This window comes from Yarrowia lipolytica, chromosome 1A, assembly GCF_001761485.1.
Source record: "Yarrowia lipolytica chromosome 1A, complete sequence".
Classification (NCBI taxonomy): domain Eukaryota; kingdom Fungi; phylum Ascomycota; class Dipodascomycetes; order Dipodascales; genus Yarrowia; species Yarrowia lipolytica.
Genome location: NC_090770.1, coordinates 560,571 through 579,604, shown reverse-complemented (window position 1 = coordinate 579,604; position 19,034 = coordinate 560,571). Strand labels below are relative to the sequence as shown.

The 19,034-nt window shown below is 47.6% G+C and overlaps 6 protein-coding genes, 7 non-coding genes and 2 pseudogenes across 13 annotated transcripts; 9 read left to right on the top strand and 6 right to left on the bottom strand.

Annotated features, from left to right (window-relative positions):
* Positions 1-43: 43 nt before the first annotated feature.
* Positions 44-1,387, top strand: YALI1_A05795g (uncharacterized protein; the record flags this gene model as incomplete). The annotated part of the gene is made up of 1 exon (XM_499795.3): positions 44-1,387. The coding sequence occupies one exon, from the start codon at positions 44-46 to the stop codon at positions 1,385-1,387; it is 1,344 nt and encodes a 447-aa protein (XP_499795.1).
* A 721-nt stretch (positions 1,388-2,108) lies between these two features.
* On the top strand, positions 2,109-4,196 carry YALI1_A05774g (uncharacterized protein; the record flags this gene model as incomplete). The annotated part of the gene is made up of 1 exon (XM_499794.3): positions 2,109-4,196. One exon carries the CDS (start codon positions 2,109-2,111, stop codon positions 4,194-4,196), a length of 2,088 nt encoding a protein of 695 aa, XP_499794.3.
* An 808-nt stretch (positions 4,197-5,004) lies between these two features.
* YALI1_A05745r lies at positions 5,005-5,078 on the bottom strand. The gene has a single exon. It is a non-coding gene; the product is annotated as a tRNA-Met (tRNA).
* Positions 5,079-5,306: 228 nt separating this feature from the next.
* On the top strand, positions 5,307-5,530 carry YALI1_A05740g (Misc non-coding; annotated as a pseudogene).
* Positions 5,531-5,870: 340 nt separating this feature from the next.
* YALI1_A05737g (uncharacterized protein) lies at positions 5,871-7,022 on the top strand (the record flags this gene model as incomplete). Its single annotated transcript, XM_068281643.1, has 1 exon — positions 5,871-7,022. The coding sequence occupies one exon, from the start codon at positions 5,871-5,873 to the stop codon at positions 7,020-7,022; it is 1,152 nt and encodes a 383-aa protein (XP_068137744.1).
* Positions 7,023-7,265: 243 nt separating this feature from the next.
* YALI1_A05723r lies at positions 7,266-7,339 on the top strand. The gene has a single exon. It is a non-coding gene; the product is annotated as a tRNA-Val (tRNA).
* A 335-nt stretch (positions 7,340-7,674) lies between these two features.
* YALI1_A05718r lies at positions 7,675-7,765 on the bottom strand. Its single transcript has one exon. It is a non-coding gene; the product is annotated as a tRNA-Asn (tRNA).
* A 230-nt stretch (positions 7,766-7,995) lies between these two features.
* On the bottom strand, positions 7,996-8,666 carry YALI1_A05709g (Compare to YALI0A05797g, Misc non-coding, pseudogene; annotated as a pseudogene).
* A 790-nt stretch (positions 8,667-9,456) lies between these two features.
* Positions 9,457-9,801, top strand: YALI1_A05701g (uncharacterized protein; the record flags this gene model as incomplete). The annotated part of the gene is made up of 1 exon (XM_499791.3): positions 9,457-9,801. The coding sequence occupies one exon, from the start codon at positions 9,457-9,459 to the stop codon at positions 9,799-9,801; it is 345 nt and encodes a 114-aa protein (XP_499791.3).
* Positions 9,802-10,195: 394 nt separating this feature from the next.
* YALI1_A05694r lies at positions 10,196-10,276 on the top strand. The gene has a single exon. It is a non-coding gene; the product is annotated as a tRNA-Glu (tRNA).
* Positions 10,277-11,098: 822 nt separating this feature from the next.
* YALI1_A05684r lies at positions 11,099-11,191 on the bottom strand. The gene has a single exon. It is a non-coding gene; the product is annotated as a tRNA-Ile (tRNA).
* Positions 11,192-13,320: 2,129 nt separating this feature from the next.
* YALI1_A05662g (uncharacterized protein) lies at positions 13,321-14,814 on the top strand (the record flags this gene model as incomplete). The annotated part of the gene is made up of 1 exon (XM_499790.3): positions 13,321-14,814. One exon carries the CDS (start codon positions 13,321-13,323, stop codon positions 14,812-14,814), a length of 1,494 nt encoding a protein of 497 aa, XP_499790.3.
* An 822-nt stretch (positions 14,815-15,636) lies between these two features.
* On the top strand, positions 15,637-15,719 carry YALI1_A05639r. Its single transcript has one exon. It is a non-coding gene; the product is annotated as a tRNA-Lys (tRNA).
* A 78-nt stretch (positions 15,720-15,797) lies between these two features.
* YALI1_A05637r lies at positions 15,798-15,869 on the bottom strand. The gene has a single exon. It is a non-coding gene; the product is annotated as a tRNA-Thr (tRNA).
* A 227-nt stretch (positions 15,870-16,096) lies between these two features.
* On the bottom strand, positions 16,097-19,021 carry YALI1_A05605g (uncharacterized protein; the record flags this gene model as incomplete). The annotated part of the gene is made up of 1 exon (XM_499789.3): positions 16,097-19,021. The coding sequence occupies one exon, from the start codon at positions 19,019-19,021 to the stop codon at positions 16,097-16,099; it is 2,925 nt and encodes a 974-aa protein (XP_499789.1).
* Positions 19,022-19,034: the final 13 nt, after the last annotated feature.

Below are 19,034 nucleotides of genomic sequence, written 5' to 3'. Positions count from 1 at the left end.
GACAAGCGGTGGAAAAAAGATCATTTCAACCGCTTCAACCGCCATGTCTAGCACAACCTCGTCTGAACGACTCCTTCCACCGAAAACTTATGTGCCTGTGCACCACCCCAAGCTTCGAAAGGGCCACTGGATGGTGGCCAAGATGTCCTTCTTCAACGTGCTCACTCTGGCCATTGCGTTGACCGGAATTCTGCCGCTGTTCTGGGGATCCATGTACAAGCGGTCAGATCGAGCCCACAATCTGAAGATGGCCGTCATCAACTGGGACAACGACGTGGTTGGAAACGCCTTCGTTGATCTGGTCAACGAGCGACCTAATCTGCCCCATCTGGTGACTATCAAGCCAGTGGTGTCATCCGAGTACACATCTCTGGAGCAGATTGAGGAGCTAGTGGTGCAGTACAAGTTCTGGGGCGCCTTTGTGGTGTTTGAAAACTCGACTGCTACGTTACGGGCTGCCCTTGAGTCGGGCAACCAGGATGACTACTGGTTCAAAACCCTGCATTACTTCAACACTGGAGGTCGACAGGAAAGTGTGCATGCCACCTACTGTCAGCCTCAGGTTGATGCTCTTGAGTTTCTCTTCCAGGAGCAGAAGGTTCCTGAGATCATTCGAAACCTGACAGCCGACTTTTCCAACGACAAAATCAAAGACTTGCTCACCAACACGCCGCGGCTTCTGACCTCGCCTCTGGAGTTCCAAAACAACGACATTCGACCCTTTTCCGGCGGTGTGGCGTCTGCTATCGACAATGTGGGTCTCATCTATCTCGTCATCATCTCCTTCTACCAGGTGATGATGTGGGGATTCATTCACAACATTCAGGGCGAGCACATGATTCTATGGCAGTTTTTCATCTACCGAACCGTGATCAACTTGATTTCCATCTTCTTCATCTCACTCTTCTTCTCTCTCGTGTCTCTGGCGTTTGGACAGGACTTTACTCTCCGATACGGCCGAGGCGGATTTGTGGTCTACTGGATGATCAACTTTCTGAGTATGGCTGCTCTTGGAGGAGCCACCGACAACATCATGGCATTCTTCGCCAAAAAGTTCCCCGCTACGCTTGCAATTTGGCTGCTTTTCTGGGTCATTTTCAACTCTGCTCCAGGAATGTTCCCTCTGGAGATGTCACCTGGAGTCTACCAGTTTGGCCACGCTCTGCCGGTTTTCAATGCTGTGGAGGCCATTAGAACCATTCTGTTCAATGTCCATTCCGAAATAGGACTCAATGTGGGAGTTCTCATTGGCTGGATCGCTCTCAACTCGGTGGTCAACTACATTTCCTTGGTGTACACTCGGTACTTTTATGTCGAAGAGCGAGAAAAGGCTGCCAGAAAGGAGTTGGAGAAGAGCCAGGTTGTTGAGGAGGTGAGAGAGGCGTAGTGGGAACCAGTCTAGAGCTCCGAGTGTCTCATGTGCAGTCGAGTGACTAAGGCTACATACTACAGGTGCTGTACAGTAGTCACCATACTGCCGCACTCGCTCTTTTCTACCACCAACACCATTGAAAACAATAATGAGTAGTAAGGCCCAGATTGGGCAGTCCAGTTCCATCATCTTGACAGCTTCCAGCTTTCTACAACACAATATAGACACATAGACTTTCATTGATAATAATACCCCGTGAGAATACCTATTTGGACCGTTGGTGCTCGATTTTTCAAAGCAGTGTCAGGTGGTTAGATGTTGTGTGTTTCCTCAATATTTGATTCGCTGGTTGTTCACACACCTCTTCTCTCAGATCTCTCTTCTCTCGTATTTACATCTAGTGGGTCCCTTCTTGATGTAACGCTAGTGGGTCCGACGACTGGGGAAGACCGAGACAAAATGATTAGCGGGGACCGCCTGTCTTCCCTAAAGAGGTCACATATGATCGCCCGAAGCTTTTTATTCGGTAACGACGAGGTCCACGTGAATATTCCGTCTCAATCTGTATATATCGAAGGTATGGTATAAAAAATGGTATTTGTAAGATTCGAACTGAGGGGTGTTCGATGGTACCAAGTAATGGTCAACTAATGTTCTACCTGAGTAGTGGTGGATTTGGCTTCTCTACATCAGAGCCTTTTTCACCACAACGTGTCACTACAGTACTGTACTGACAATGTACCCAAGAACGTCTATTAAGACAGCAGCAGCAGCCATAACACAAGGACTGCCTTCGCCTTGGAATGGAACTGAGTCAGAGGCTGACAAACTGCTGGTGGTATGTTCTCATCTGCTCAAAGTGAAGGAAGAGCAGAAAGTGATCTGTGAGGACATGAAGAAGATGAAGAAACAGATGGCGTCGGGTCACGCGGCTCAATTATCGACAGCACCACTACCGGTTCCAGCTTCCAGGGAAGAATGTTTCACCGCAGTACAGAAGCTGCTTCGAGAGAACGACGAGTTCAACCAGAAATGGCGCGTGGAGAGAGAGGAGGCTGTCAGGAGGCTGAAAAACTTCCAGCAGACTACATCCACGGTCACCAAAGCGTTTGAGAGGCTAGATCCACATCTCGGACACCCTGTCTTCGTCGAGGAGTATGTTTGGACTCTACTAAACATGCATGCGTGGGCATCGAAGATGCTCTCTAGCCCTCCTCTGGACCTGCAAGACAAGGCAGAAGGCCTGCGATTGCAGACACAGATACATGAGCTGCTCGAGGATCAGGAGGAAAGCCTGAAACGGTCTGTCTGGCTGGAAGCTGTCAATTTTTCAAGGCATTTGGACAGGAAAGAGCCAAAGTCTGAGGTTGCAGTGAGCCCTAAGGACGATGGGAAGTATCTTCCTTATGAAATCGCCACGTTGATCTACTCCCACTGCGATCTGGAAACGTGTGTTTCGCTTAGAGAAGCCAGCTCTTATTGGTACTTGGCCTATACACATGCTGACCGTGATCTGAAGCTTGAACTTGTGAGGCGATTTCCCTGGATCAAGCCAGAAGGAGAAATGAAGACCTGGGGCGACTGTGTGTTGGTGTACGTTTCGCGACTCACCAGCTCCAAGTGGAAAGTTATAGACGGCTGGGATAGCGTCGAAATTCCACCACCCAAGCCGGTGAAGGGAGTTACTGCTTTGGGGCTCAACCATGGAGAGAAGCTGCCCTGTGACTACGAGGGGTTCGATGACCATCGGGATTTCGACTGCTCGTTCTCATGCGACAGATTGCACGTGGAAAACCTCCCGCTGGGTGCAGTTTTGAGTCCCTGGACTCTCGATGCGGTGCCCGAGCAGCCCAGCCAGATCAAGGTGGTTTCCGAGAGTAAGGATGCGATGGTCATCAGCTTTATGGACATTGAAATCACCCTACCTGGTCACATTCGTCCTGAACATCTTCCAAAGAATACTGGTTTCCTGGAACGAGCTCCCATTGTTGTTAATAGTGAGATAATTATGGTCCCCACCACTCATCACCACTACGTGTTCCCCCGAGACCAGCCTCATTACAAGCATGCAACAGTCTATCCTCCCCACATTGACGCTGTCTCCCAAGTTGGAAATATTCATGTGACACGATACGCAAGAAGCACTTATGGCTTACACGACCCTTACACCAAGAAATTGGTCAAGTATGGCACTCCGTCTTTTGCATCGAACAAGTCGTGTCCTGAGGAAAACTACAATGGACTGGTTTGGTGGTTTCATCAAGACAAGTATCTGATTCCAACCTTCTTGGACCTGGACCAGCCCGGAAAGGTGTTTTGTAGACAGGATAAAATCGTCACCTTGCCTGACAAAGCACCCGATGGACTTCATCAGTGTCTCAGACCCCAAAATTCGCAGTATCTCACCGAGTGGACGAAAAATGGAGGTATTCGAATGGTAGATCTTGACAGCGGAGTTATTACAGATGTGGAAACTCCACATTCGTACTATAACCCTGGACGTGATCGAAGCAGAGTCTTTCTTGGGTATGAAAATGGCAAATTTCTCGCCAGATTCTTGTCTCACAATACTGTCCGTGAGTATACTAAGAGCTATTGGGATATGGACTCTGAAGATCTGGACTCAGAAGATTCAGAAGAAGATGATGATGATGATTACCAAGACTATGGCACAGGTGATGAAGTCGACCCTTGGGGTGCTTGGGATGAAGACCATGACTATTCAGACGACCATGACTATTCAGACAACCATGGCTATTCAGACTATTACTACGATGACTATGGTCCTGGCTACAATGCCTGGGCATTTGCAGGCATGCGTTGATCTACATGGACAAGAGACATTACACATGTTCCAGCATAGCAGGTTATAGGCATAGATGCAGTACTGTACTGTAGTGTGACTGGTTCGTGCCTCTTGATGGCTTTTCCAGTACATACCTAACCCCATCCACTAGTTAGGGTCATTACTACGAACGAGTGCCCTGGACTACAGCATGAATTAGATATTGTGTGAAAATCGTAGTGCTACCTCTCTGCAAAGCAATTGAAAGCTGATCTGGGCTGTTTGAGAGTTCTGAGACGAGTACAGTATGTACATACTAAGACGAAAAGTATCTTCCTTGCATGAACAGGTATTACTTAGACTTTTGTTAGGGAGATGGTAGGATGGGATCAGCTTATTGGGGCAAGAAAGATGATAAGGAAATTTGCATTCAGCATGGACATACCACTTCCATAGGTGATGTTGAATAAATGAAGGCAAGTGTCGTACAAAAACTTTCCATTTTTGCGTGTGGAACTTACCCACTGTACATACCATACAGGACATCGTTGGAGGAGAGGTTGGAAGATTGAAGCTCGAAAGAAGACACCAATATTACGACCAATATAATAGTTGTAAGAATTTAGGCAACACTATTAGAACGCGGCAGAACTGCTGAATACGAGTATGCAACTCGCTCCGACCTTTTCTCTCTTATTTCAAAGTTGAAGATATATTCTTCATGTTTAGGGTTCATTGAGATCGGAAGTAAAAAAAAATTGACCAAAGTTTCACAACGTTTTGATGGAGCAATATTGCAGATATTCTGTATGACAACAAATAAAAGGCGGGCAAAAAAAGAGACGGATGCCCGGTACCAGGGTCGAACTGGTGATCTTCAGATTATGAGACTAACGCTCTAACCAACTGAGCCAACCAGGCTTGCCGTTGCAGCTAACGAGGCGTTGGGCGGTTAAGAGGGTAAAAAGACTGAAATATTTTGCAAAAAATAAAAATAAAAAAAGAAACATCATAAAAAAATAGTAGCAAAGAAGAAACAAACGGCAAAAATCTGGTGTAGGAGTAATATGGGGAAACCGCAGAAACTATTGCGATACGCCCTTCTGAAAACCCGAATCCGAGTTTGATTTGTGGTTTGGACACTGTTTGTATTGAAGATCACTAGTATTATTGATGAGATATAGTTAATTAACAACTTACAACCCACTTCTAGGAGTAGCACACACCAGAAGGGTTTGTGCTTGCTCATTCACCAGAAAAGAGATTCTAGATCAGTGGATAGAACTATCTACAGGATGGACATCTCGTCTACGACCCAGCTGATTCCTCTCATCACTTTGTCGTGGCTTCTCATCATTATGTGAGGAATTACCTTCAACAGCTTGTGTGTTGTATTTCTCTACAAATTAAATTCAATAAATAAAAATATATATAATAATATTAAAAATAAAAGAAAACAAAAAACAGAAAAACAAAAAACAGAAAAACGAAAAACAGAAAAACAAAAAACAGAAAAACAACAAACAGGAAAAAAACGCGAAATTCATTTCAAACAAATTGAACTAAGACGCAAATATTACATCTATAGAGATATCAACCAACTACAGTTCACAGGATCGCATCAACATGCATCCAAAATGAGTCGACAATGCATACACTGGATGGGAGATGTAGGGGATACAGTACTGTATATATAAGAGGCTGTAGAACCTCATGATGCATGAAAACCTCTTCCTCAGCTCTATATTTTTCACCACCGACCCACCACAACTCTGGCAGCCACGCTGTCGTGCCTCTCTGTCATCCATGCTTCCCCCTGAACTGGTGGAACTCATCTGCAATCTTCTAGATTTGGCTGACCTCTGCGCAATCGCCGAAACAGAAATCTTTTCCATTCCTGACTCTATTTTCAAACAAAAATTGGAGCCATTATGTCCATGGTTTGAACCACAGTTCTCTTGTCGCAACTCCTACCGAGAGTGTGCTATGGAATATCTACGACGTCAGCAGCCTGGGGCCAAGTTTGCACCCAGACTTAGAAGGGCTGGCCCTGAGGAGTTTGGATCAGTAATGAGACTGTCACCAAAGAACGGAACGCATGCGGCACCACTTGTTACCCCTGCCAAAGAACTGCGAACTTGTGTTTACACAAGCAACCATGGTATCAAGGTGGATTTGTCCAAGGAGAATGAATGGTGGGATTGGGAAGAACAAGAAGAAGAAGGTGGGGACGAAGTCATGTCTGAAATAATATCGCTTCCCCAGATGCTGATCATTACCACCCTTGGAAACTGCCAAATGTATTGTTGCTTTGGGGGAGGTAACGCAACAGTCATTGTCAAGTTCAAAGACTCCCCAGGACTTGAACCTGATATTGTGCACCACGCCGGTGTGGACTGCTTCTTCCTCCAGATTATGGGACCACACGTGTTTCTTTTTGAATTCGCAAGCTCCTGTTTTGGTGCGGATCCATACTGGACGGCCAATTACTTGCACCAGAAGAGGTTTCGAGAGCTTCAGAGTAGGAAAGAAAGTGAAAGCCCATGGCACTTGATATTCTACGATGGACTACTCCAGTACTTTGAACCGAAAAGATACTGTGCTATTCAACTCTCGTTGGACATCGATACAAAGACAATAACAGATAAAGTGAGATCCAAACATGTTGTGCACGTCGATCAAGCCCATCCCCTTGATAAGAGAGACTATAGATACTCAATCATTGAAGGTAAGAACGAAAAATTGTACATTCACGATATCACTACCAGACTTGTGGTGGATGCTAATCAGTTGGGTGAGTCTGGTATGTTGGATGCCGACTTGATACGCAGAATGGACGAATTGGTTATAAATGATGAGTCTTGACTATAGATATTTCCACACATAACCCAATAGTTGTAAATAATGATTGAAATGATCAGTTTCTGCTAGATTCTAAACCTAGCCCCAAGTATATTTAGTTAGCTTTAGACTTGGAACTATTTTGGTTCTTTGTTATCTATCTGTATAGTTGGGATATTAGTTGAGGTTATTTACTTCTTTTTTATTCTAATTCGTTAAGGTGTTTCCCACAATCAATCCACGCTACCCACCCCGAGTCCACAACCGGGTTTCTTGGTCTAGTTGGTCATGGCATCTGCTTAACACGCAGAACGTCGGCAGTTCGATCCTGCCAGAAATCACTTTTTGCATCCTACCGCTTCTTCAGTCGCGTTTCTCGGATGTATTTTTGTGCGCTGCTCAACCTCCTCTCATTTGGGTTGTTGGTAAGGGGAGATGGACATTTTACGGAATAAAAGATGCAGTTCACATGTTGTCGCTTAGATATTTTGTGAGGACCATTTCGATGGCAATCTTGACCGGCAGCCAAATTTTCAGGTCATTCTACCCACCCATTTCTCTCCTGGAGTCACTCACAATCGCCAAAGTTCAGATCGCAACTGGCATATGCGAGGTGTGGGGTGTGCCAAAAAAAAATGAATGTGAGTCCATTTATGGGGGTAGGGTAGGAAAAAGACGACCGCGGAGAGGGTCGAACTCTCGATCTTACGATTTCCGAACACGTGTTTCTAACAGTCGTACGCCTTAACCAACTTGGCCACGCAGTCTCAGATGTTTGCCTGGGGAGCCGAGTGGGTACTTGAGGGTGGAAAAGCGATCCAGAGGCGTCAATGGTCAAAATATCGACATTTAATTGGAATTAATGGCTCAAATTTATTGGTTCGCAGTGGCTCCCGAACTCTGAGGGGCTTCTTTGGGTCCTCTCGATTGAATTGACAGTGTCGGAGTCATCATCGGAGTCGGAGTTATCATCGGAGTCGGAGTCCTCCCCCGTCCTTCACCCCAGGAACACCCATCTTGACCAAAGACTGGAGAGACTGGAAGTTGAAAAAAAAGGAGACTTCTTGGGAGCCTCGCCTCCCTTTTTGGTAGCAGAACCGTTGGCCTCAGGCTTCACTGTAGTGGAAGACTTGAAGCAGGCCTGTCCTCAGTTATAGAACCAGGCTTATCCTCAGCATTAGAAGCGGGCTTCACAGCAGTCTTCGCTTTTTTGACAGAGTCTGGGCAATGGTTCTCTTATAGAAGTCCTCGCTGTCGGTCACTCATCATCCGAGTCAGACTCAGACTCCGACTACTCCTTCTCCCAAGAGAAGGCTGGGACGACTTGGGTGCTGGCTAAACTTGGGTGCTGGCTAAACTTGGGTACTGGCTAAACTTGGGTGCTGCCTGCTTTACTTTAGGAGGAGGTTCAGTGGAAGGCTGCGTCAGTGTACTCTTTTTGACTGCCGGCTTTGACTTGATCTCGAGTTTTCCCCGCAACCAGTCTTCATAGTCAGAGTCAGAGTCCACATTCTTCTCGTCCTCAGCCTGCGGGTCGGAAACATGTGTATCCTGGGAAGAATTGGGTGCGGTTTCTACTGTACCAACGGTTTGTTTCTTGACTTCAGTATTCAATTCAGCAACTTTCTGCAAGCCTCTGCTTCAGCAGGTCTTTGTTTCTTCAGCCATATTTGTCCCACGTCTTTTGCTGCTGCTCAGACCTTTGCTTTGGCTTCCGCTCGGCCTTCTTTGCCTTCCTGGCCTCCTTTGCCTTCCTGGCCTCCTTTGCCTCCTTCGCGTGTTGCTTTGCTTCTCGTTTCTCCTGGGCCGCTCGAGCTCGAACCCCCCATCCTTCTTCAGCCCAACTCGCTTGGTCTTCTCTGCCTACTGTACTCATTCTTGTCTACTTCAGGCTTCCCGGACAGAGGCTTCCTTGGCCATCTCGTAATACTTGATCACTGCATCCTCAGCGCTGAATCACCCATTCAAGATCTCGTGTAAGGCACGTGACGTCCGGGTTAGGGTTCATGTAGGAGGCACGTGACCTGTGACACGGACTCGCGGTTGGGAGAATATATGAAGTATATTGCAGACGAGCAGTATTTGACGAGCGCGGTGTGAGACGGTCACACGCCAGAATACTTACGACAACGACGACCAAGAGACGTGAGCTTGAACGGTTACACGTGGTGGCGAATTCTGGTTTTTTCCGAGACATCAGGGTCACTGCACATCACGAGACACACATCATTGAGTGATCTAACAGGACGCGCACAAGACATCGAGATTGAGCCCTACGTGGAATCTCTTTCCGATTCGACTGAAAGTTTTTTACTACACGCTATCACTGTCTCCCATCTTCTTCCGACAACGCGTTCGTGACTGGAGATTCAGGACAGAGTAGCACCACGTCTTCCGACAGGGACACACATTCGGAGACGTTCGACAACAAGTATTTAAAGCAATACCCACATCCAATATGGCCACAAAGACCCTCCGAGACTACTGCCGGGAGTGCGACATCAAAGACTTCGAACCCAAATTTAACGGGGAGGGAATACGATCCGGTTCCGATGTCCGACGATTCACGAAACGGATCAAGAACAGAATGGACCATTTCGGCATCCCCGAGTCAGTTCAAATCGCTGTTGCTGTCACGGCCATGTGCGGCACAGCAGAGGATTGGTGGTTCGACTTGGAGCAGAAGCCCACGACTTGGAATGACTTCACCAAACTATTGACCGACCGATTCACTCCTTACCATTATTATATGTTAGAACAGGAGTGGAAGAGTCTCTACCACGGACCTGGCGAGGCATCCTAAGACCACGCGACACGATTTTACCATGCTCAACAGGCGCTTACCTGTGCCAGGAGCAACACTGTTGGGGATCAGCGACTAAGAAAATATCGCCTGATTAGTCACCCGTGAACCGCTAATGGAGTCCCGACGGGACTCCGCGGAGACTATGACGAGGGGCCACCATGTGGGCCCTCAGTGGGATTACACTATCATTAATATCGATATGTCAAGCCTGCTATCATGGACAAAGGGTTGCACCGCAACCCTGGATAACATATAAACCCCTGTATCCCATGTATTCTAATATACCTTTCTTGAGAGTGACGGTAGTGACCATACCTTGAGTGTGGCCACCGCGGCTGAGTCATCAGTCTGCTTAGTCACGGGGCCAGGGTTCTAACAAAAAAACAACCTATCCGATATAGTGTAGGGGCTATCACATCACGCTCTCATGTTGAGAACCGTGGAGACCGGGGTTCGATTCCCCGTATCGGAGTGAGAAGCAGCTAGGCGGTCCAGCTGTTTTTTTGCTTGTCTCTGGCTATATTTCTGGTTGGTTTCAGCACAGATTTTTGGCTCCACTAGACAGGATCCTGCACATTTAGACTTGGAGTTCGATATTGAACCTACATATATATATTGAAGTATAGTACATATCATTGTCTTGTAATGATCATCATGATTTGAATAAAACCCGTTAGTCATCGCTGGCTACAACGTGCTTGAGCAAGTACAATGTACAAACAGTCTCTCCTCATAATTCTTTTGTATTGTTCTCCGAGTCGGTTAGAGTTTGGGGATATGCAGGGTCGATGAGCTGAGTGTGGGAGTGAAAAAGTCCTTTAAAAGGGTCCAATGGGTTTAATTTTACCGGATTTTGTGTTCCGAGACTCTGCTTTGGGCTGGGGTTGGCTATTTGTATCCTTTTTTGCTTTCGGGGTGACTGGGCTTGTGTCCCGTTATGCGTCCAAATCCACACCTCTATACTTGTACAAGTACAGTGTGTAGTTGTAGTTGTAGTCCTATTATGTTCATCTACCTGAACTTGAAAAAAAACCACTTTGTTTAAATCGACAACAGACGCTGGCTGAGGGTTCAGAGTCACTACAATATCTCAAGTAAAAGCATTGTACCGTACAAGTCCTTGTATATCCTTCTCACTCTCCCCTGAGACTGCGGTGAGATTTTACTGTAGCCACACAGTGTAAGTATCCAAAAAGCAAAAAGTTGGTAGGCGAATAAAAATACAATACAAGTCAACGTTGGACTGGGAGAGAACCACTGCTTCAGTCTACTGTCAAATTAAAAACAAAAAGAATGGTCCCTAGCAGGATCGAACTGCTGATCTTCGCGTTGCAAAGAGGCTAACTTCTTATTAGCACGACGCCTTAACCAACTGGGCCAAGGGACCGGATTCTGAGAAAAGGACAAATTGAAAAGGAAAACTGAGACATTGGATTAGTCATGAAGACAACTAGACGAAGCGTCGACAAACCAACTGACAGCGCCTCGCAGCGCACACCGCAATGATTCAGAAGTGTATGATTTATTGAACGCCAATAACCCGGCTTACTACAAGTAGGTATATAGCTGTGATGAATAATTAAAAAAATAAAAAATAAAAAACCATCATTAGAATAAATAACGTAGAATAAAAAATAGTAATAGAATAAAAATAGTAATAGAATAAAAATAGTAATAGAATAAAAATAGTAATAGAATAAAAATAGTAATAGAATAAAAATAGTAATAGAATAAAAATAGTAATAGAATAAAAATAGTAATATCATAATAAAAAAAAGCGCTCTTCTGAAAAAACCGAATGCGAACAGATATGAGGATGTAATATTGATTATAGGTTTCAGGCTTCAAGCAGCTGAAAAGTATTTCCCGAGAAAGAGCGGTTCAAATCCATTTGGACGTGAAAAAGTGTTAAATTACTGGCGAAATTACTGGCAAAAAAACAGCAAAAAGCGATAAAACGGCAAATATTAGATATCCTCGTTCAGCTTCTCCTTTTCCCAACCTCATTCCTCCATTTCCCTGACCGGACCGTCTTTCTCTCCCCCCCCATCCTGGGCTTCTCTTCTTACAATTAAAAAAGAATACCTGCTCGTGTTCTCGACGAAAAGAACTTGCGATTGAAAATGGAGCATATCGTCTCCAAGTTATCTCAAACCGCTATCCACCAATTCAGCAGACGCCCGAGGTATTCGGAATATCCCCAATTAAGGGTGAATACGAGCTGGTGGCAAATCTACAGGACAATGGTGACAATGAACAACGGCGACAACTATATAGAAGCTCAGAGTCCGTGGAGAAACAGTCACACATTCCACTATCGTGCCGGTGCAAGTACAAATGCACTATGTACGATACGAAACTGTGCTCGTACTTGTATATGAAGTCATCAATCTACTCTTCCAAATGTACAAGTACCGCAGGTAACATCGACATCTACCCTGACCGCACCGCTGGAATCCCCAAACTGACGACGTCCCAGCGGAGCAGATTACTACCGGGTGGCGTTAGGCACTTGCCACCCACTTCAACTTCAATAAGAAGGGCGATCCCTGGTATGAACACTGAATTGCCACCAAGTGATTTACAGTTCTGAATGTTCAATAGAGCTACTGGTAGCTCTTTGGACGGTGGACAGATAGTCCGCCCACAGCCCCTTCAATCATTGTATCCGGCTGTGCGATACAGAACGGGGGAACTAGCAACAGAAGGTCCTGATCCGCACATCCCTTCCGTTACTGTACATACGCAGGTATCCACAACACATCTCTGCCAAACTAGGAGCTAAGGCTTCTAAGCCGCACTTAGCCCAAGCGGAGAGAGTAATAGCCATTGGGTTAGCGTCGATTGTGAGCCATACCTGCGACGCTGAGTCACTTTGGATCGTGGAGCGGGACGAGAAGATCGAACGATCGAACGCTTGAGCGACCCAACGTACGCTGTGCGACACAGGAGCAGAACACACCCCTACCGTGAGAAAAGGGCAGCTACAGAGCTCCAGAAAAGGAACAACCTTGAGCTTCGCCGAGACAACCCTTCACCGCCATTGGTGTCTTATCTTGCGGCTGAACCTTTTATCCCGCCGGTTTGCTTCCACTTTTCGAACTCGATGCAGAATCGGACATCGTATTGCGAACCCTCAGAGTCTCAAAGTTATCAGGGCTTTGGTTATGTCTGCTTGGAGACCGTGTTGAGCGATGTCTGGTTGAAAGACGCAGCGGCTGAGACGGAGCGCGAATAGCAGAGCACACGAAACGATGGCGCAGTCGCTTGCCAGTTAGCAGGAGTAAAGGAGACATTGGACAAAAGAAATCAATTGAGGAAGATTAGAATTCCGTTGTTGCAGACAAACCTCGTACTTGTATCATATAACGATGAATGTCTGGCAACAACAGGGAAAGCTCTGAGGAGCGAGTCGGAGGCTAATCTGTCTAGGTTCCAAACAAGAGCCGCTAACGATCAGCTCCTCACTCGATAGATAGATAAAGCGGGTCCAGGGTCGTTGTTCTGGTGACCAAAATGTCTGTCCTCATCTCCTATCAGGGAACCCACTTGGATATTCCTTACGCACCAGCAGAAGAGTCCCATGAGGATGATGAAGATTATGGATCACACAGCAGTAACACCACAGGACTAGACGCTCTCTCAGAGACAACAATCTCTCTTCCCCGGTCCGACTCGCCTTTACCTTCGTTTGAACAAGTCATGCAGGAACAGAGATCACTCATGGTGGACTTTACCCCCATTGTCTCAGTGAAGTACACGAAGAGCACGCGGGTCAAAAAGATGACCACTGCTCTAGTGCGTCACATGGTAGTGTCGGAGACAAGGGCTCAAACGAACGAGACTCTGGTCCAATGGGATCTCTTGTCGGGTCGATCCAAGCCTGTTGAAGGGCCCGTTTCTGCAATCTCCAATCCGGTCTCTATCCAAGCCTCCACTCACAAGTACTCGCTTCACTGCTCTCTTCCTGCTGGGCTTCCTGAAACTGCTTCCCACAACTCCAACAAACTGTGGTACACTCTTGACACCCAGGTGAGCTGCCAAAAGCGGTTACATTCAAACTGCGGCCTCATTGAGCATTCCCAGGAGATTGTCATAGCCCGAGGCAGAAAGATAGACGACCAGACTCTTCTCCCCGTCAATGTCTCGGCTCCCTGGCTCAACAAGCTCAGATTCGTTGTTTCTTACCCGCAGAAAGACATTTCTCTAAACGAAGATACCGAGATCCCCGTCAAGATCACCACGACCCTGTTTGAGAAGCCCATTCGACTCAACTCCGTCAAGATCTCCGTGACCCAAACCTGCAATTCAAACGCCAATGACACGCAGAAAACTGGACTCCTCACCGTGTATTCCAACCGATACGCAGATTCGGACGATGTAGAGCATGACGAAATAGAACTCCAGCAAGCCAGGGAAGAAGGGTTCGACGTGAAGGAAAACTTTTTCGACTCCATCCATAGAGGCAATCTTCTCATCCCCGGAGCCGAAGAGACAGTGCTGGATTACTCGCTGAAGTTGAATTCCCGGATCATTGACAAATTATCCGCATCAACCTCCCGCACCCACCCTCTTCACGTGGTGCACAAGATATACGTGTCGCTGCGCTTCTCACAATTGGATATGACCAACCAGCCCAATCAGAAGTCCCGAAGGTACGTGGACCTGTCTCTGTCTGCGCCTTTGGTGTTCTCCAGAGCGCGGTCAGTCTTCGGAACCGCTCAGGTGGACGCTTGCTCTAACCTCGTGCCGTTCGAATATGAAGACTTTTTGCTGTGCGAGTACCCCCTGTTAAAGAATACAAACATGGTCTTCAAAAACGATTACGCCGATGACTCTGCTCCTTCCTACGAGTCTCTAGCACCCCCAGATTACGAGGCGATCGACTCAAAATGGGAAACCAAGGCGGATACCAGGGGAAAGACTGGTTGCATGGCTCGAAGTGGATGTGTGGACCAAGGTGAAATGAGGAACACGAGATGTCGGTGGTTTAGACGAACCATGCATTAATCTTCCTAGCAGATTATTCGAATTACGATATTGGACTTGTCAACGGTGCCAGCACCATCAAGTGTTCTATAAGTATCTCTGCCAATACTTGTCGAGAGACATCTGAAGTGCAGAGAGACTAAAGTCATGGTCGTTGAATGGATTCAGACACCAGAATTGAAGCCGTGAAATCCCTTCAGGTCTTCAAAGGGCTCTCTCAAAAAAGCGGACTAGTTTAATCTCGTCAAATCGAGTTGCAAAAGCGAGTGTTGAGTCGCAGATGTGGAATGTCTATCGTGACAGCTATACCTGAATGCTGGAAGTACCAACTAATCAGACCATAATCCCAACTAAAACTTTTCGCTCCAGCAGGAGAACAGCAAGGGGTCTCAAAAATGCTCAACAGAACCAGTATTTACAGCCACAATACATAAATATCCACAATATAGTACAAGTACACTTTTGTACACGCTCAGAACATGACAGTGATGATCCGTCCAGGTTCGGGTCAATTGCACAACCGTGAGAAAAAGTACTGCTCATAAAGACAATATAGGAACAGTCTTGACCTTAGAAGAAACGGTCTGCAAGATCACAATATATTCCATTATCACACTGCTGGAAGACTCTAGAGTCATAAATCCGTTTGTGCAGTTTTGAACCAGTTTGTAGATCCTTTTTCTGGACTCACAACAGACTTGAAATTACCCATTAGTCCAAACAAAAGCCAGAAGGGTACTAATGAAGTCAAGATAAATATTCTGATATCAATTATAAATCAATTCGCGAGATTTTTGACAATTTTCATGATAAATAATACAGGATACATTTTTTTTGAAAATCGCCTGGCTAGCTCAATCGGTAGAGCGTGAGACTCTTATTCTAAGGTCATCTCAAGGCTGTGGGTTCAAGCCCCACGTCGGGCTTTTTTAAATTAAAATTTAAATATTTTTTTCCCAAAAAATCCTCCTCCATTGGTTCTTTGATGGGGAACAAAAATTTACTGCCTTCGACCAGATTTGAACTGATGATCTCAGCATTACTAGTGCTGCGCCTTACCACTTGGCCACGAAGGCGGCTATGACGGCGCAAAGATGATTATTCAGCCAAATTCCGGAAAAACGAAAGAATAAAATTAGAATTAAAAATTAAATAATACGCCCCTGACTCAGGTGGTACAACCTCACAGTACTGTACTGTACATTTAGTTACACCAAAAGTACAATAGAACAAATCATACTCTTTACAAAACACCGAAAATACTCAATAAATCACTTGTCTAAATGCAACTATTATTTTCGACTCAACTCAACCACTTGACTTTGTGAATGTGCTTCTTGGGAATCAGGACATGCAAAGTATAGTCCAGAAAAGTGTCTTTCATAGACTTGACATCCCAAGAAGATGTCGAAGAGTAGCCCATGAGAGAGGACCGAGCGGTCAGATAGGCCCAGTACATGAGAGCAACAAAAATGGGAAGCCAGAAGAGGAAGAACATAATGTCTTGGTGCAGAAGCGTACGCTTCGACTTCCAGGCCTCCATGACCTCCTCCTCGCTCATTTCTACTGCTCCACAGGAAGCAGCAGACTCATCGGTGGGTGTGTTAGAAGGAGTGGCAGACACTTCTGTCTGCTCCTTTCGGTCCCACGAGCTGGGGGCTGCTGGGGTGGAAGACCCAGCTTCAATGACCGACGACGAGTAGTCGATTTCGGGCACCTTGGAGCCCTCGGGAAAGATGTCTTCGTATTTGGGAGGAGCATGCTCGTTAGGAGACGAGGAAGACGCGGGAGACGCGGAAGACGCGGAAGACGATTCCGACGTAGATGACTCAGCGACCTTGAAGGGCGACTTGATGAAATCATACAGATCGCCCATGTTGGAGCTCCACACCGCGCTGTTAAGGTCGTACATGTACTGAGCGATACCTCGGGGTCCTCGTGCTCGTCGTCGATGTCGACGCGACCGCTTGGAAGATGCGGGCACTTCAGTCTCTGAACCAGAGTCATCCGAAGAAGCAGACACGCCCGAGTACATGAGATCCATCAGATATGACCGGATCTCCTCCTCAGCAATGTCCAGCGCGTAGTGACCGGACTTGGACTCCACAAAGAGGTTGACGTTCTGAGAAGCCAGGTACGTGACAACATCCAGCTTGCCACGAAGAGCAGCGTAATGCAGCGGGGTAAAGCCCGCGTCGTCTTGGGTGTTCAGGAACACGCCCCGAGAGGTCAAGAAAACCACTAGTCGTGTGAATCCGAGTCCGGCAGCCAGGTGCATCATCGACTGCGTCTTGGCGTTGGTGAAGTTGAGGCCCTCGTTGTTTTCAGAGCTCTGCATCACGTCACAGCAGCTCAGCAGCTTGATTACCTCGCTCTCCAGCTGCATCTGCTGTTGAATGTAGTCAGGCTGTTGATGCTGCTGCTGTTGTTGAACCATCACGCCAGAAACGTTATTGACTCCTCCTCCTCCAATAAGCCGACGAGCAATGTCCTTAGCGTCCTCTAGCTTGCCGTTCATCTTAAGACCCACCACCTGCAGAGCCAGCTCGATGAGTTGTCGGTCCGTGTCATCGATATATGTGAAGACCTGGGGGTTTTTGACGGGGATACCAGAGAAGGCGACAATCACGGGCCCGGCAACCTCAGTGGCAGGAAGCTGTGCGACAATGGTCGTATCACTCCAGCACTGGGTTGAGGCAAAGTTGTCACCAAACTTCACCACGAGTCCGTCATGGAAACCCTGGCCCAGCAAGGTGATCTCCATACCTCCCCGGATAGAGCCCTGAGAGGGAATAAGCCGCTTGACGGCAGGGACAGAGGAATCCTCCTCCGCCGCACTCTCGGACCCACTCAACAAACTGGCCATGTTGGTGTATGACTCGGAGAAGTCGGTGGATGAGGGCACAGACGTGAAGAGATCCGTGTCGGGAATGGAAGATGTTTCTGAGACAGAGCCCAGCTTCTGGAGTGACGTGGTCGACGACATGGAGTAGGGTGTGTCGTCGGCGCCACTCTTACGTTTCTTGGTGGTTCGAACCACCTCCATCTCCATCTGAGGACCATCGGGAGAGGGCGATTGCGCCTGTGATTGTGGTTGTGATTGTGGCTGTGACTGTGGTTGTGATTGTGGTTGTGATTGTGATTGTTGCGATTCGGAAGAGACTCGAGCTGCTAGAGAGGACACGTCGCCCTCGGTCAAGGCCTTGTGGTCGTCGGTGATCATGATGGGGGTGGTTTTTGTCTGGGCAACAACACGGCCCGTGTGGTCCCTCAGCGAAATGTAGGCTGTGAAGCCCAGCTCCTCGCCGTGGTGGCGACAGTAGCACGCGATCCGCATGGGCAGATCCAGCCGTCGACCCACCACTCCTCCTTCGGTGGTCACGGGGGACAGCTCGACAATCTCTTTGCAGTTGAAGATGATGGCGCGTCGGTCCCGGTCGCAGTTCCAGTGTGCTTCGTCGATGGGGACACGCACCTTTTTACGCGACGCTCGCTTTCGCTCTCGGTTCATGCAACCAGAACAAATATTGACGAAGTTGCGGGGGTCCGAATGGCACACGACGACCGTCTCCAACATGAGCACGTCGGCGTCGGGCTCGAAGCCCTGTCGCAGCTGCAGCTTGGGTTTGGAAATTGTGTCGGTGGGGAGATGCACAAGGTTCTGTGGTGGCGGCGGGTACACAAACATGGACAGGTTGATTTGTGTCTCCACTCGCGAGCGGGGAGGGAGGTCCTGGACCACAAGCTTGTGGGCGGTGTGACTGCCAATCTGGTCCCAAGTCACCGGGTTGAAGTCCGGCAGATAGGTGGGGGGCGAGCCGGAGTTGTGGGGGCCAGGGCTCAACGACGGGGGGTAAATGATGGGCGTGGTTCGGCCAAACTTGTAGTTGGCCAGGCCGGACTCGTTTTTGCGTTTCTTGGCCTTTTGTGTCTGTGTGGCGGGTTGTGTCGAATGTGTCGAATGTGTCGGAAGCGTTGCCGGAGACTTTTGTATCGGCGTGGGTATCGGGGTCTGTGTGACCACGCCCTGCTGGGGCGAAAAGAGGTCCATGTGGAACTGATCCATGTCAATGTCTAGCTCCTCGTTGAGCCCGTCGTCGTCCTCAAACATGCTCATGTTGAGGTGCTGCTCAATGTCGTAGTCCTCGTGGGGGGCTCGCCGCAGAAAATGCTGCGGCAACATGGATCGTGCAATGGAGTACACGCCGCGTTTGGAATCCGTCTCCATTTTATGTGCTAGG